The sequence below is a fragment of the Hemicordylus capensis genome, chromosome 4 (assembly GCF_027244095.1).
Source record: "Hemicordylus capensis ecotype Gifberg chromosome 4, rHemCap1.1.pri, whole genome shotgun sequence".
Lineage (NCBI taxonomy): Eukaryota > Metazoa > Chordata > Lepidosauria > Squamata > Cordylidae > Hemicordylus > Hemicordylus capensis.
The window spans coordinates 177,759,361-177,775,116 of NC_069660.1; the positions used below are offsets into that span (position 1 = coordinate 177,759,361).

A 15,756-nucleotide genomic window follows, 5' to 3' on the forward strand; every position below is an offset into this window, starting at 1 on the left:
GAATAGTGGGGTGGGGTGGTAGTGCCTAATGGGTGGAGGCTACCACCCCAATTTCAGGGGGTTTGGACAAAGGGGTGATTTTTTTGAGGATTTTTGAAGTTTTAGTGACTTTGGGGCAGTTTGGGGGCAGAAAGTGGATCTGCCCCAAAAGAGTGGGGTGGGGTGGTAGTGCCTAATGGGTGGAGGCTACTACCCCAATTTCAGGGGGATTGGGCAGAGGGCTGATTTTTTGGGAATATTTGAAGTTTGGGTGTCTTTGGGGCAGATTGGGGGCAGAAAGTGGATCTGCCCCAAAGGAGTGGGGTGGGCTGGTAGATAGTGCCTAATGAGTGGAGGCTACCACCCATCCCAATTTAAGAGTGATTGGGCAGAGGGGTGAATTTTGGTGAATTTATTTTTATGAGGTTTGTCTTCATAAGGTGAAGTGTGCTAAATTGATTACTTCCTCATATTATTCATAGTAATAGAGTGTGAAAAAGTGAAAGTGGGGTCATGAGAGTTGTCTAATTGAAAAAAAAATCTCATTTGCTATGATACAATGAGAATTCACACCTCAGAAGTTTTTTCCACCCCACCCCACTATTCTGCCCCAGGCCCCACTTTCTGCCCCAATCTGCCCCAATCTGCCCCAAAGACATGAAAATTTCAGAAATTTACCAAAAATCAGCCCTTTGCCCAATCCCCCTGAAATTGGGGTGGTAGCCTGCACCCATTAGGCACTACCACCCCACCCCACTCCTTTTGCCCAGATCCCATGCTATGCTCCCGAACTGCCCCAAAGTCACTAAAACTTCAAAAAATCGCCAAAAATCAACCATGAACCGAATCACCCAAATTTTTCAGGTCCGAAATTCGGGTGATTCGGCTTGTGCCCGAAAAATATCGGGGGACATCGGGGGTGATTCGGTTCAGCCCCGAATCACCCGAAATTGTTCATTTCGGGCACAGATCGTTCTGTGCCCGAAATTTTTTGCACATCCCTAGAAATGACCTTCAATACTAACTTGACTGTCTAACAGATGCTGCTATAAAGCCACTCCCCTAATGGGAAGCATGTTGAAAGAATGCTTTCCACTTCCTTTTCTTTCTGGACAACAGTTATGTTCATTAAACTCAATAGCAGAACTTAGAACTGAGCAATATTTCCTAAAGAATCTAAGGTAATGTTGGCATCTGGAAACCAGCTTTTTTGAGACACAGTCCTAGTATCTGCAAATTGCAGCACATGGCACAGCTGTTCTGGGTGTTGAATGGCTTGATGAACCCTGGCTGCCTCTGCCTAGAGACAGCTGGTATGCATGGCGGCTATTAATAAGTTTTGGGTACGCTGTGGCCATGATTCACTAGTTCCAGTTGCACTGAGTCCTGGGTAAGCAGAGCTTTTCTCTTTTCTTCTGTGAGGGGAATGCCTGACATGCATGATGGAAATTGTCTGTGTGTACACACACACACACACGCAACACTCCCCCCTCCCACCCCTAACATAGGAAGCTGCCATATACTGAGTCAGACCATTGGTCCATCTAGCTCCATTATTGTCTACACAGACTGGCAGCGGCGTCTCCAAGGTTACAGGCAGGAGTGTTTCTCGGCCCTATCTTGGAGATTCCAGGGAGGGAACTTGGAACCTTCTGCATGTAGCATGCAGATGCTCTTCCCAGAGCAGGCCCATTCCCTAAGAGGAATATCTTACAGTGCTCATATGTAGTCTCCTATTCCAATGTAAAACAGGGCAAACTCTGCTTAGCAAAGGGGACAGTTCATGCTTGCTATCATGAACATAGCTCTACACACACACACACACACACACACACAAACCCCCCATATCAGTTCTCCTCCCACGAGGATCTTTTCCCTTTCATAGGAAAGATGGAGAAGCCCTGTTTGGTATTTGGAGTTGTGGCCTATGTCTGAAAAAAATGACACTGATCTGCGCCAAAAATCAGCAGAATGGCATGGTACAGCCCTCAGACGACAACAACAGCAACAGCAACAACAAATATTTCTATACTACTTTTCAACAAAAGTTCTCAAAGCTGTTTATATAGAAATTAAATAATAAATAAGATGGCTCCCTGACCCAGAAGGACTCAAAATCTTAAAAACAAAAAAAAGGAGTTAACAGCAACAACAACTGGAGGATGCTGTGCTGGGTTTGGCTAGAGACAGTTGCTCTCCCCCTGATAAATATAAAGGTTTACAACTTTAAAAGATGCCTCTTAGCTCACTTAGCCGACTACAGGATTCAGGCAAGGGAATCCCATAGTCACATGCTCCCCTGCATAAAAATGCCATGCATGTGGAAAGCTGGCATGCTGGGGTAGTTGGGCTAGAGAACCCTTCTTGATATGCTGGTTGTCTATATGCCGGAAGTAGTGATGTGATTTCCCCCACATGCTGACTGAAGCAGTACGGTTCTGCAAGAGCTGCATCCCGTGGCTTTGCTGATTGTGTGATTTGTCTCCACTTAAATCTGTCTCTAGTCAATTGTCCTGGTTCAGGCTGTTTTTGAAGGGAAGCAAGAGATCATGTGAAGGGTTTTCATTATTTTACATGAAATATTTTTCTGTTCTGTGAAAGCAGAGTTGTAGTTTGTGTCCAAAGTGTCATGTCACACGTGATGCTATCAGTCATATATAGTAAAATAAATGTGACCTGTTGATGGGTTAGTACTAGATATGAGCCATAAGTTATAAACTGCAATTTAGAACAGCTAAAAGCTCTGGAGACCTGCCAGAAGCTAGCAGTGCAAAATGAAACCATATGGGTTGATGTAATTAAATCTCTGAACTTCAAATTATTATTGATTAAATGGAGACTTCCTTTCTCCCTCTTCTTCGGATGATGTGATATGTATTCTTCGCACCAGTTAATTAGGAGAATTGCCCTTTTTTGTGACTTTTATATCTGCACATGGAGAGGGCTTTAGTCATGCTAAATTTTCTCTCTACCAAATAACTGGTATTTCTAGAGATTTGTCTTGTGTGGGAAAATGTTGCGACGTAGACCTGTTGTTGGTGTGCAATATTATACAACTCTCTCTTTTTTTGCCAAAGCTTGTGCTTTATTCTTTTTAAAATCTATTTTTGCTGATATTGCATCCCCATCTCATCTGTTCAGATGGCTAAATTGAATGAATATATTCATCTTGGAGAAAAAAAGATGAGGTATGACTCCATTTCAAACTGCCTCGGTTCCTTCCATAAATTTGATGTAAAATTGATGCAACTTGGATTTAAATGAATATGGTTCATTTCTTAGAAAAATGCAGATATATTTGTCTATGTGTTAATGTATCTGCACACTAATATCCTGCTGCTTTGTCTCTTACTCTTGTAAATATTATATATAAAGCTATCCAGACTAGTTAGTCATGACTAAGTACCACTGAAACCAACAAAGCAATTTAGGCATGCTTAAGTTAAGTCCTACTAATTTTAATGTGACAGTCATGACTACCTTAGTCTGAATCCTGCCCATTACTTCTTCATTCTTGCCTACTCAAAAGGACCAGAACTGGTAAGCTCACAAAGCCACGTTATACTAAGCTGGACCATTGGTCTAGTTGTCTGCTCTCTGACTGGCCATGGCTCTCCAAGGCCTCGAGCAGAGGTCTTTTCCAGCCCTGCCACCTTTTAACTAGAGATGCTGGGAACTGAATCTGGAACCTGGTGCATGCAAAGGACATACACTGCTGTTTCCTTGTCTGTGGCAAAGAGCTACTTCCACTGAAGGTGATCATACAGTGCATGGGGCTCCCTTACCAGGAGCCTGGGCAAAGGTAAGTGGCATGGAGGGCAAGTCTCCTTGGCATTACCTGAAGGTAGGGATAGTAGATAGGAGAGAACATTTGGGTCTGTAGCCTGCCAGAAGGGCTGGCCTACATGAGGTCATCTATTCAGCATGAAATGTGTGAACTGCCCAGTAGCTTGGAGATTTGAGAAACTTGTGCAGTGGTGTTGCACTGTCAGGTGAACATTCTGGTGTGAACTTTCTAATCATCTTTAAGTGTTTAATGTGTCGATATAATGGATAAATGTTACCTCAGATATGATAGCCACAGCTTTTGGCTCTGTTGCTTTCCAGACAAGAAATTTGACTGTGGACGGCCATTTTGGAACCTGGTCGGATTGGAAAACTTGCACACATGTGGATGGCTCCAGTGTAGGCATCTGCCTCTGCAGAATACGCTCATGTGACAACCCGGTTCCTCAGTGTGGAGGTCGGCAGTGTGAAGGGCCAAGTATGGAGATTGTCAACTGCTCCAGGTATGCCAAACAAGGAGGGTGAGACCTGAATGGCCTGAAATGTGTCCTGCAGGTGTGCAGCTCAAGTGTAAGAGCATTCACTCAACTATTTCAACACCTTGGTTGGCTTTAGTCCCTTCTTCTCCGTCCATATACTTTCCTTTTCTTGGATGCTCATTCTCTCTAGCTTTGTGGTATACATATCTCACCTGAATATAAAATAAGAATTCTATCAATTTCACTTGCATTGGATAGTGGAAGTGACCTTGAAAAAACTCTGGGAGGAACTGGGGGTGAGGGTGGGAGTGAGAATGTATGGTTGCTCTGCATGATTGTGTGCAACCAGCATGAACACTGCACTGTAGAAATGCTTTCACTTAACCAGACTTGCTACGGGCAATTGAGCATCCAGTTATAAGTGTAGCCATATAGGCCTTGTGATAGATTTCTTTAATCCTTGATACCATCAGCCGTGAAGAAATCCTGTCTTGTGTATTCATATAGGTGATTTTGATCAATACATACTTGCTCTGCAATGAGAGAGTGTTTTGAAATCATCTCCTCCCCTTTCCAGAAAAAAAAATAAACATTTTAACTTTAAATGCTATCGTACAATTTAATTTGGAAATATTAAGCTTACTACTTACGATCCTCCCCATCTCTGGCTATTTTAAAAAAACATTTGAAAGCTCATTTTTTAACCCAAGCTTTCTCAGGTTTTTAATTTAAAAATACTGTTTGTTAATTTTATGGTTTTTAAATTTTTGTATTGTTTTAACTTTTATATGTGTTTGAATTGTTGTTAGGGCTAATTGTTGTTAACTGCCCAGAGATGCAAATTTGGGCGGGGTATAAATAAAATAAAAATAAAAATAAAAATAGAGCAATTTACAATATATAAAGCTTTACTCTTCCCCAAAGAAAAAGATATGGCATTTGCATATAGTAAGCCACATTGGGGATTTTTTAAATCAAAAGGAAGGGTATAAATCCAAAAATAAATACATGAGATTAAAAATGAGTTCTATTTTTATTGGCAGTTTCTAAAATTCAATACGGTAAGATTTTGCCAGTTTTATCAGTGGCAGGTGGGATCACAAGCCCCACAATAAATGGCATAAGTAAGTAAGGGGCTGACTACATGTTCAGTGCCAGCGTGTGTAGACGTGCCCAAGTCTCTAGTGCCTTTAAAAACAAAAACAGAAAAACCCAACGTTTCCTCCAGAGGGGAGAACTATAGAACAGGAAAATGGTGGAGGAGAGAAGGAGCATTTAACACTTTTCCCTTCTGCCATTTCCCCTTGAATAGTTTCAAATGGCTTGTTTGCGTGGGTACTCATAAAAGTGAATATAGATCTTTTATTCTTGCAGAAAAGCCTAAAATTGAGGGTAAATCTTTTCCTCTTGCAGAAATGGAGGCTGGACTCCCTGGACAACTTGGTCTCCTTGCAGCACTTCCTGTGGAATAGGCTTTCAAGTCCGCCAACGTTCCTGCAGTAACCCAAGCCCCCGGCACGGGGGCCGTGTATGTGTGGGACAGAATCGTGAAGAAAGGTACAGTGCTCCTGCTCCCTGCCCCCATCATTTGCTTCCCTCTTTCTTGCTGTCAGCTTTATTCTATTATTATGCTTCTCATTTTTATTCATCCGTTTATTATTTCAGCTTAGCGTACAGCTTTTCATCTGATGATCCCAAAGCAGTTTAGAATGTAGTGAAAGCAATTGGAATTAAAATTACAATGTAAAAAAAAAAAATCATAAAAATAACAGAAGATCAGTCCTGATCCATGTGCACAGGAGGTGGTGCAGTGGCAAAAAGCAACAAGTTCAGTCTTCTGGCTCTTGTTAATTAGATCTGAAAGCTCAGTAGAATACTGTTTTTAATAGCCCATGAAAAGTCAGTAGAGTGATAGCAAGGTCTCGGCTAGGAAGGCATTACACAATCTGTGGGCAACAACAGAGAAGGCTCTCTCCTATGTACTCAATGGTCTTGCTTCTTGAGGAGGTGGCATGAGGAACAGAATTTCACTCCCAGACGACCTGGTAAGTTGGGCAGAGTTATTTTGGAGCAGGCTGTCCTTCAGGTAGCCACTTGAAGCTTTATTTCTCCTCTGTGCCATTCTTTTTCTGTTTCTTTTATTTCTGTTGTCTTGACTTACAGAGTAGTTCCTGTTACCAAGGAAATGGAATCAGAGTTGCATTTTTAGTTGTCACTTAGCTGCTTTGCCAGATAGTTGTGCCTTTCCCTATGTAGTGTATTTTTGGCTGCTATCATATGGTCACAGCACTGTATTACTGGTTAGCTGCAGTTATTTCCTTTAATATCCTAAGCATCTATAAAGCACAATTGAATGTTTCCAAAGCTGCTTGTTGTTGTTGATGATATAATGTATTAGCCAGTTCCGATCCAGTAATAGCCAGTTCTGCCAAACACTGGATCGGAGGTTTTCAAACTTTCCCCTGTTGGAATACGCTTTCCACAGAAGGCTTCTCTTTCCACCCATAGGAGTATTCCCCCTATGGGTGGAATACTCTTTCCACCCATTGGAAACTGGATCCATGGAGAAACTCTTCTCATGGGACCTCTCCCTCTACTAATCCCCACAACTCTCCTGCTTCCCCGCCATGCTGAGGAGCAAGATTCTGCAGCCCAGAAGTCCCGTCATCCAGATCAGGTGAAGATGAACGCTTGCCTTGCTCTTGGGGAAGGCGTTCACCTTGCGTTCACTCTTATCTCTTTCTTAAATCCAGGCTTGCCCGCCTGGGAAACTTACACAATTAGGCTTTAAGCTAAAACGCCTCATTGCAGTTGGTTTAGTTAGAAACGTATTTTTATTAGACTTTAAGCTGTAACGCCTCATTGTAGTTAAATATATTTTAGATATTACTATTGCTTTAATCACACAATTCTCTTTTCTGTATCCCCCTCCCTTAAATAAATCCGTCTTTCAATTTTGGAACCTTATTCTCCCTCAATCCAGTCATTTCTTGAGTCCAAACGTTTGCACAAATTAAAAACTGGTGGAGCTGATCCCCTTTAAGAGTTAATTCCCCCACAAAGCCCAAACATTGGGGTGCTGACCAAACACCCCGGGGTGGCGGGGGGAGAAAGAGACTTCTGTCTTCTCCCTTACTCTCTTCCTGTATGTAGCTAGCAGCCAGGCATGTATGCTTAATCTATCTCCCTGATGTATTTCCTTCAGGGAATTTTTAACTCCATATCCCCAGACAATATTATTTAGCAGTGCTCTCCTTACCTTTGCACTTCTGCTGCAGCTGGGATAGATGAAGAAAGCTCCCCTCCAAGCTTTCTAACACCAAGAACCCATGCTTCCCTACCTCCAGGGCCACCTTGCTCATATCTGGGACCACCTCACTTGCCCCTTCTCCTCCCTGTGCCACAGTGAGCCACTCACCTCATCACAGTGGGTACCCAGCAGTCTCTGGGAAGCATGGGAGCTAAGCCACCAGCCTAAGGGGAGGTTGCCCTGCTCGGGCCACTGAGCTGGCCTCTGTGCAGATAGGGAGCATACTGCAACTGTGCGGTGTGTGTGTGTGCGCGCACGTGCGTGCATGCCATGAGAACACAGTAGGGATGTGCGTAAAATTGATTTTGCGTTTTTGTTTCTAGCTCAAAACAAAATGCAGATGGCCAAAATGAAACATGGGACAACCTGGCTATTTTGACAGAACAAAACATTGTGCCATAGGGAACAATGGGGAAACTTGAAACACCCCATTGTTCCCCTTGGGTAGCTCCTAGGGACACCAACGTGGGTTGGGTGCTAGGGCATGATGGGTGCGACCTACCACCCAACCCACAAAAGAAATGGGCAAGCAGTCAGTTTTTAACAAATGTTTAACCTTTCCCCTTAAACTCCCCTAGGCTCAGAAGCTAGTTAGTGCCAGAAAACCAATCAGCAAGGGAAAAGCAGACCTCCAAAATGACTCTCGAAACATTGAAACATTTAGAATCAAAACAGGGTTGTATTGTTCCAAGCTCAAAATGGCCCATTCTGAGTTGAAAAGTTTTGATGTTGAAATGTTTTGGGTGGCAGTCCATGTGTGGCTGCTGCCGTGGCCCCGGCCCCCGCGTTTGACGTCAGATGTGGGGGTGTGGTTTTCCTTCCAAATGGGGCCACGCAGTCCCATTTGGAAAAGAGATCAGCACGGGCCAGAACAACTCTCCCTGCTTTAAAGGCAGGGAGAGCTGTTCTGGCCATGCTGCCAATGCAGCATGGGCCGATCTCTCTCCTAAACAGGGCCTCATCCCCCCATTTGGTAGGGAGATCGATCGGCCCCGCTGCGTTGGCAGTGAGACCAGGAGCAGATCTGGAGTGAGATCCGTTGATGCCCATAAGAATGGGTTCTGCGCCTGCGTAGGAGTCACGCGGTAGCCATGCCTGAGCTTGACCTAGGCCACACCCCCACACTGGAGCGTGCTATATAAGGTGTGCCCTTGGCACGAAGTCCCTCAGTTCTTTTCCAACCACCTTTGCGTTTGGACCTTGGTCTGCCATCTCTGTTGTCGGAAAGTTCCTCTCTTCTTAAAAAGTTCATCCATAATTTTGACTGATTTCCCGGAATTGGACTACGGACTGGCGAACGACTTCGATTGGTTTTTGACTCGGAATGGCTTTCGGTACTCTCTGGCTCTTGATGTGGACTGGCTATTGGTGATCCTCGGACTTAGACTTGGAATGGACTTGACTATTGAGATTGGACATGGCTGAGGAGAAAAAGTCATTTAACTGGTGTGAGGGCTGCAGGGTGAAACTCCCATCAAAAGACCTTCATGACCTCTGTCTGTTGTGCCTTGGTGAAGAGCACAACGTCTCCGCTTGTAAGATTTGCCTATCTTCTCGAAACAGACGAGAAAAAACCGGGCGCCTCAACTTCAGGCGGCTATTTATGATGAGGACCTAAGCCCTTCGACTCTGGGCACACCTCGTCCCTCGACATCGTCTTCGTCTTCAAAAATGCAGCCGAGATCGGCATCGCCTCCTCCTCCATCAACATCGAACCACCACTGCCAATCTTCCTCTTTGACCTCAAGAGGCGAAGCTTCGAGATCTCCTACAGCTATCTCATCGACTTCGAAAAAATCTCCTGTGTCGACACCCAAATTGAAACCATCAGCTTAGACGCTGAAGCCGTCAAAGTCGCCATCGACGTCGGGAGGTTCGTCATTGTTCTCCTCCTCGAAATCTACTCGAGAGAGACTCGAGAGAGAAAACCCGGTCTCCTTCCAGGCGTCAGGATGTGGACCTTGCTACGTCTCCACCTCGTTAACGCCCTAGGTCTCTGGACTTAACATTGGACCACACTCCATCACCGCCTAAAGGGCAGCCTTCGATACTGATTCTCCCGCCATCTTCGCATACAACTCCTTTGAATTTGGACTCGACGGCAGTTTCGATTTCGACAGTTTCTGAAATACCGGCTCCCTCGACATCGACAGTAGTCATCACCTAGCCCGGACTGCCTATGTCGATACCAATCTCGATGCCAATAGCTCGTGCTCTCTCTCTCTGGCTCTGACTCCACTTGCTTCGGCTTTGCCTTCGACACCAGCTACTGGACTTCTAACTTCAGTACTGCATACCCCAGTCCTTGCCACGCAGGTGACACCTCGATATACATCTCTGGTCTTCGAAGTCATCGATGTCGATGCAGAAGATACCCTACCATCGGCCACTCACTCCTTTCTTTACTGGACTCATCATCAAATAAATGTTCCACTTCTACCTTCAAAGGTTTCTTGCCTTCAGACTCGGAGACAACTCGGCAGGAGCTTCTTGCCTCTACATCACAGTCGGCTCTGCCTGCGACTACTGCCCAACTTCAGTCTCCACTGTCTTGGCATACTTGTGGCTACGTTCACGCTACCATGGGCGCCACATCGCCAGGGGAACCATATGCTTACAAGGACAATAGGCCTTGGCCTCTTCCTCCACTGAAAGACCTGCGGCCTGCGGGACCCTCGTACAACACTACAGCCACTCAGACGTGCTTTTTAGGAATGGTTCAACATGCCTCCCCAACATCCATAGTAGCTACCCACTCCACTTCTACTCAGACAGACCCTCTTCCGCGAACATCTTTGGATACGGCAGGTACGCAAAGTGCTATACCCACAGACAGAGACAGACCTCCTCCATGCTCCCCCTCCGAACATTATGGCTCATCCGATTTTGAGTTGGACTCAGATGAGGACAGCAAAATTGTGGACCCACCGGTTGATGTAGCGCCTCCTACGTAGGTTTCCCCAAACAATGAGCTTAAGGCATATCATAAGCACATTCATGCCATGGCCAATGCCCTAGGACTGGACATCCACTCCCATCTAGCAACAATAGATGATCCAGTGTATAACTTTATGCTTCAGTCTCAATCTACTGCTCCTGTAGCATTGCCCATGCTAGCAGTAATTACAAGAGCCGCTAAATGTGCCTGGGAGGTGCTCCACACTTCCACACCCACTTCCAAGAAGCTTGAAAGCCTTTACCGGGTACAAAATAAGGACAACGAATACCTATTGAAGCATCCAGCACCTAACTCTTTGGTTATTGATTGTGTCTCATCTTCAAAGACGGGCAAATGCCACATGGTACCCCCTGACAACAAGGGCAGGAAATTGGACCTTCTGGGGAGGAAAGTTTATTCTACTTCTTGCCTCTCCATAAAGGTGGCTAACTACGCTGCCTGCATGATTAAGTATACCCATGGCTTCTGGGAGCTCCTAGAGAAAGACCTGGATGTAATCTCCATTCAGGATTTTTGAGCCAGATTCTGCCAGACCTTGGAAAATTCTGGGGACCTAAATCGTTGCCAACTCAGCATTGCCAAACACTTGGCAGAAAGTGAGTCCCGGGCTATTACTCTACGCAGGCATGCTTGGTTGAGGTCCACGGGCCTCCAGATAGATATGGAAGAAAAAATTGAAGGTCTTCCTTTTGATGGTTCAGGCCTCTTTAGTGAAACCACAGATGTTACCATGGAGCAACTAAAGAAGTCAAAATTTACAGCCAAAACCTTCACTGCTACACCTTCAACTTCTTCATAAGCATCTAAGTTCCAGCCCAGCTACAGAAAGTATCGACCTTCTTTCCGAGGTAATGATCGCCGGGACTTCAGAAAGCCCTATTCCACTTACCAAAAATGGGCATTCCATCAAAGGGCTAAAACATCTCACTCCCAGCGCTCCAAAGTGCAGGATACACAGAAGCATCTTTGAAGTTCAGGTTCACCCATCAACACCTCTCTTCTCTCCCTTCCTGCCATCGGGGGTCTTAACATCTGCTTTGACGGATTGTCCCATCATTCTGTCCCAGCCTTCCATCGGGCTGGCCAGCCATACCCCCGCATGGCACCACATAACATCGGACAGATGGGTCCTGAAAATTGTGGCGTTGGGCTATGCACTTGAATTCAGGTCCACACCTCAATTCACAGGAATGAGGCTGACCCCTCCTTCGGATCTCCTGTGGGAGGAGGTGAAAGAACTTCTAGAGAAGGGAGCGATAGCTCCGGTGTCATGGGCAGACAGGCAAGACAGATTCTACTCCCGTTGTTTCCAAATCCCCAGATGGGATGGTGGCATCCGGCCCATCATGGATCTCTGTCACCTGAACAAGTTCATCAGCATCAGAAAATTCCACATGATGGCATTGCAGCACATCCTACCTCTCCTCCAAGGAGAACAATGGCTTGCAACTCTGGACCTCAAGGACGCTTATTTTCATATAAGTATATGTCCATGTCATCAGAAATATCTACGTTTCACTGTTGGCCAGCAAGTGTACAATGTATTGCCCTTTGGACTGTCCACCGCTCCGAGGGTTTTTACAAAATGTATGGCCATAGTGATTGCACACTTGCACACCAGGGGGGTCACCATTTACCCCTATCTGGACAACTGGCTTCTGACTGTAAAGACCAAAGACGAGTTACTTTTGCATATCCGTTATGTAGTAGACCTTCTCCAAGACCTAGGCATTCAAATCAATTGGAAGAAGTCACATCTGGAACCAGTACCTGTAATCTCCTATATAAGGGCGATTCTGAACACCAAGGTACGAAGGGCATTCTTACCAGATACATTTGCATTCGGGACCTGGTGCTCCTGTTCCAACAGCAACCCACCCAACCAGCTCAGTCCATCCAGCGCCTGTTGGGACTGATGGCTTCGTGCAATGCAGTAATACACTTTGCACGCCTGAAAATGCGAAAAACTTCAACTATGGTTCCTCTCTGTCTTCCACCCAGCCAGGCACGACCAGAATAAGCACTTGCTGATCCCACCGCAGTTGCTTCGCTCTCTGTCTTGGTGGACACGGCGGAAAAACCTCCTCAGTGGAGTCCCATTTCAGACTCCCTCACCCACTGTGTCTGGTGGACCACAGATGCATCTCTGCAAGGTTGGGGTGCTCACAACAGCCACAAGATCCAGGGCAGATGGTCTCCACAGTGGTCCCAGTTGCACATACATTTCTTGGAGCTACTGGCTGTCTTCCAAGCGCTACAAGCTTTTCTACCAATCTTACAAGGCCAAGTTGTTCAAGTCCAGCTCGACAACACTACTGCACAAGCCTACATCAACCGGCAGGGCGGGACAGTGTCACGCAGCTTATTTGCCCTCAGTGTCCAACTATGGCACTAGTGCATCCAAAACCAAATTTGCCCGACAGCAATGCACATCAAAGGCCTAGATAACACTTTAGCAGACGACCTCAGTCAGATCTTCCTGAAGGATCGACAGCACGAGTGGGAGCTTCAGACGGAAGTCTTGACCCCACTCTTCGACCTTTGGCTGTCTCCCTCCATAGATCTGTTTGCATGCTTCACAAATGCAAAGTGTTCCTGATATTGCTCGAGGGCGGGCCACGATGCTCATTCTCTGGGGGATGCTTTTCAACTGGACTGGTCCAGGGAAACCCCATACATGTTTCCCCCGCTCCCCCTGATACCCAGGGTGATAGCACATCTACTGTCACAACCAACCAATGGAATCTTAGTAACACCATGGTGGCCAAGGCAAGCCTGGTTTCCACAGCTACGCAGACTGTCCAGGAACTGCTACCAACACCTACCCTGGTGCCTAGACCTCTTGACCCAGGATGAAGGTCATATTCTCCACCCAGACATACTCTTCACCTGACCGCCTGGCGGATAGTCTGCTGAACCACATTTTGCTTAACCAGCAAAAAGCACCCACACATAAAAATTATCAGAGCAAGTGGCGCTGTTTTAAAATATGTGCGCATTCTAAAGGTTTTCTACCTAAACAAGCTTCGATCCGAGAGGTCTTGCATTACCTCACAACACTAAAGTCACAAGGTCTTGCCAACGTCTCATTAAAGGTTCATCTGGCGCCCTATCTGCACAACACCCGGGCAGTGATGGGAAGACTTTGTTCTCCCATCCGTTGAGTAAGGCCTTCTTGAAGGGACTTTCACATGTGTATCTACCAGTTAGATCTCCAGTGGAACCTTGGAGCCTATCTCTGGTTCTTTCTTCCCTTACCCAGTCTCTCTTCAAGCCCATGGCTATGTCCTCATTAAAACTGATCTCCTGGAAGACTGCTTTCCTGATAGCTATTACTACGGCTAGGCGTGTGAGTGAACTCACAGCTCTTAGGGTTGATTCACCTTACACTGTCTTTTACCCCGATAAGGTCCGGATGTGCATGGATCCTTCTTTTTTGCCTAAAGTGGTGTCCAACTTCCATCTCAACCAAGATATAATCCTCCCTACATTCTTCAGAGACCCCTCGACTACCTTGGAATGATCGTTACACGCCATGGACTTACGGCGGGCTCTGTTATTCTATATGTCCCGCCAAGGGATTTTAGAGCTTCCAGTCAGCACTTTATATCTTACAAGGGCCCCTCCAAAGGGACTCCAATCTCCAGACAGCGGTTGTCAAGATGGTTAGTTGAACTGATATTGTTCACATATAAACTGCAGAACAAGACACCTCTGGAAGCTGTAAGGGCCCATTCCACCAGGTCCCACGCTTCTTTAGCTGCACACCTTGCAGGGGTGACTTTCATGGACATCTGCAAAGCAGCCACATGGTCCTCAGAGTCCCCCTTTATTAAACACTATGCCATAGACGTGCGTTCTGCAGCAGAGGCTACTTTCGGGAGAAGCGTTTTAAAAAGGGTGTTACAATAGCTACTACTGCTCCCCTCCTCCTGATGGAGCTTGCTAAACACCCATTCTTATGGGCATCAACGGATCTCACTCCAGATAAGCAGGTTGCTCACCTGTAACTGACCTATTTACCATGGATGAACTCACCTTGCTTCACCTGGATGGTCATCCACCACGGCGGTCGTCCAAGAACTGAGGGACTTCGCGCCAAGGGCATGCCTTATATAGCATGCTCCGGCATGGGGGCGTAGCCTAGGCGCTTCAACAAGCTCAGGCATGGCTACCGCGTGACTCCCGCGCAGGCGCAGAACCCATTCTTATGGACATCGACAGATCTCTACCAGATCATCGGTTACAGGTGAGCAACCTGCTTTTCTCCCTATCTTTAAGGCAGGAAGAGTCGTTCTGGCCGCGCTGCCAACGCAGCATGGGCCGATTTCGGCTCTAAACAGGGCTGTGCTACCCCATTGAGGACCAAAATAATGCCTCCGCATCTGACATCAGACATGGGGGGCATGTCTGGGGCTGTGCTTGCAGTCCCCGATAGGGCGCGGCCTGAGTTCTTTGAGCACGTTTGCTTAGTGGTGGCTCCACCCCTGATGGACACTCTAAAACCATGACAGGCAGTGGTGGCAGGGGTGTCCTAGCTCAAGTTGGGGTGAGGAGGGGAAAATGAACAGCATGAACAGAAACTGGTGGCACTGGACAGTGGGGGCCATGCCCATAGTGTTTGGGGCCCAGCACTTGCAGCCTTCTGTGCCCCTCCCCATAGCTGAAGCGAGTGCCTCAACCTGCTTGGTGGTATGGCACCCCCTCCTTCAGGAGTATGCACTCTGGCACTTGCACTACAAATGCATGCTTTGCGTTTTTCTTTCTGTGCCATAACACATTTACCTAAAAAACAAATCATCTTACCTCTTTATAGTGTTGTTTTCCTGAAACCTTCAGGATAGGGCAGACTGCATAATTTAAATAAATATAGGCTTTGTAAGCGTCAGGATGGAGTTGTTGCCTCTCGTTGGCAGAAACAGGGAGGGCCCATTGCTTGCTGCTGGAGCACATGCTTAGTATGTAAAAGGTCAGTGTTTGGTATCTGCAGTTAAAAGGTTCTCTGGTAACAGGGCTTGGGAAAGACCTCAACTGAGATGCATCTCTTTGTATCTGAGTTGTAGGCTAGAGAGGAAACAGCAAGTGGTGGTACTATTCTCTGACATGCTAATAGAAATTAACTGGGCTGGTTGTTCAATTTTATAAATAATTTTTTTTAAGTGAACCTTTGAGAGAGTTTGCTGATCACATTTATTGATAGTGAACTGGAATCGTGCAACTAGATCAATAAAGCATACATTATT

The 15,756-nt window shown here is 46.1% G+C and overlaps 1 protein-coding gene across 4 annotated transcripts in view; it reads left to right on the forward strand.

Moving 5' to 3' along the window:
• SEMA5A (semaphorin 5A) overlaps positions 1–15,756 on the forward strand; it is a 249,848-nt gene that overhangs the window by 195,130 nt on the left and 38,962 nt on the right. For all 4 annotated transcript variants that reach the window (XM_053247465.1, XM_053247467.1, XM_053247466.1 and 1 more), the window contains 2 exons: positions 4,087–4,268; positions 5,658–5,801. In XM_053247465.1, coding sequence (XP_053103440.1) covers positions 4,087–4,268; positions 5,658–5,801 — 326 coding nt within the window. The remainder of the gene's footprint in view (positions 1–4,086; positions 4,269–5,657; positions 5,802–15,756) is intronic.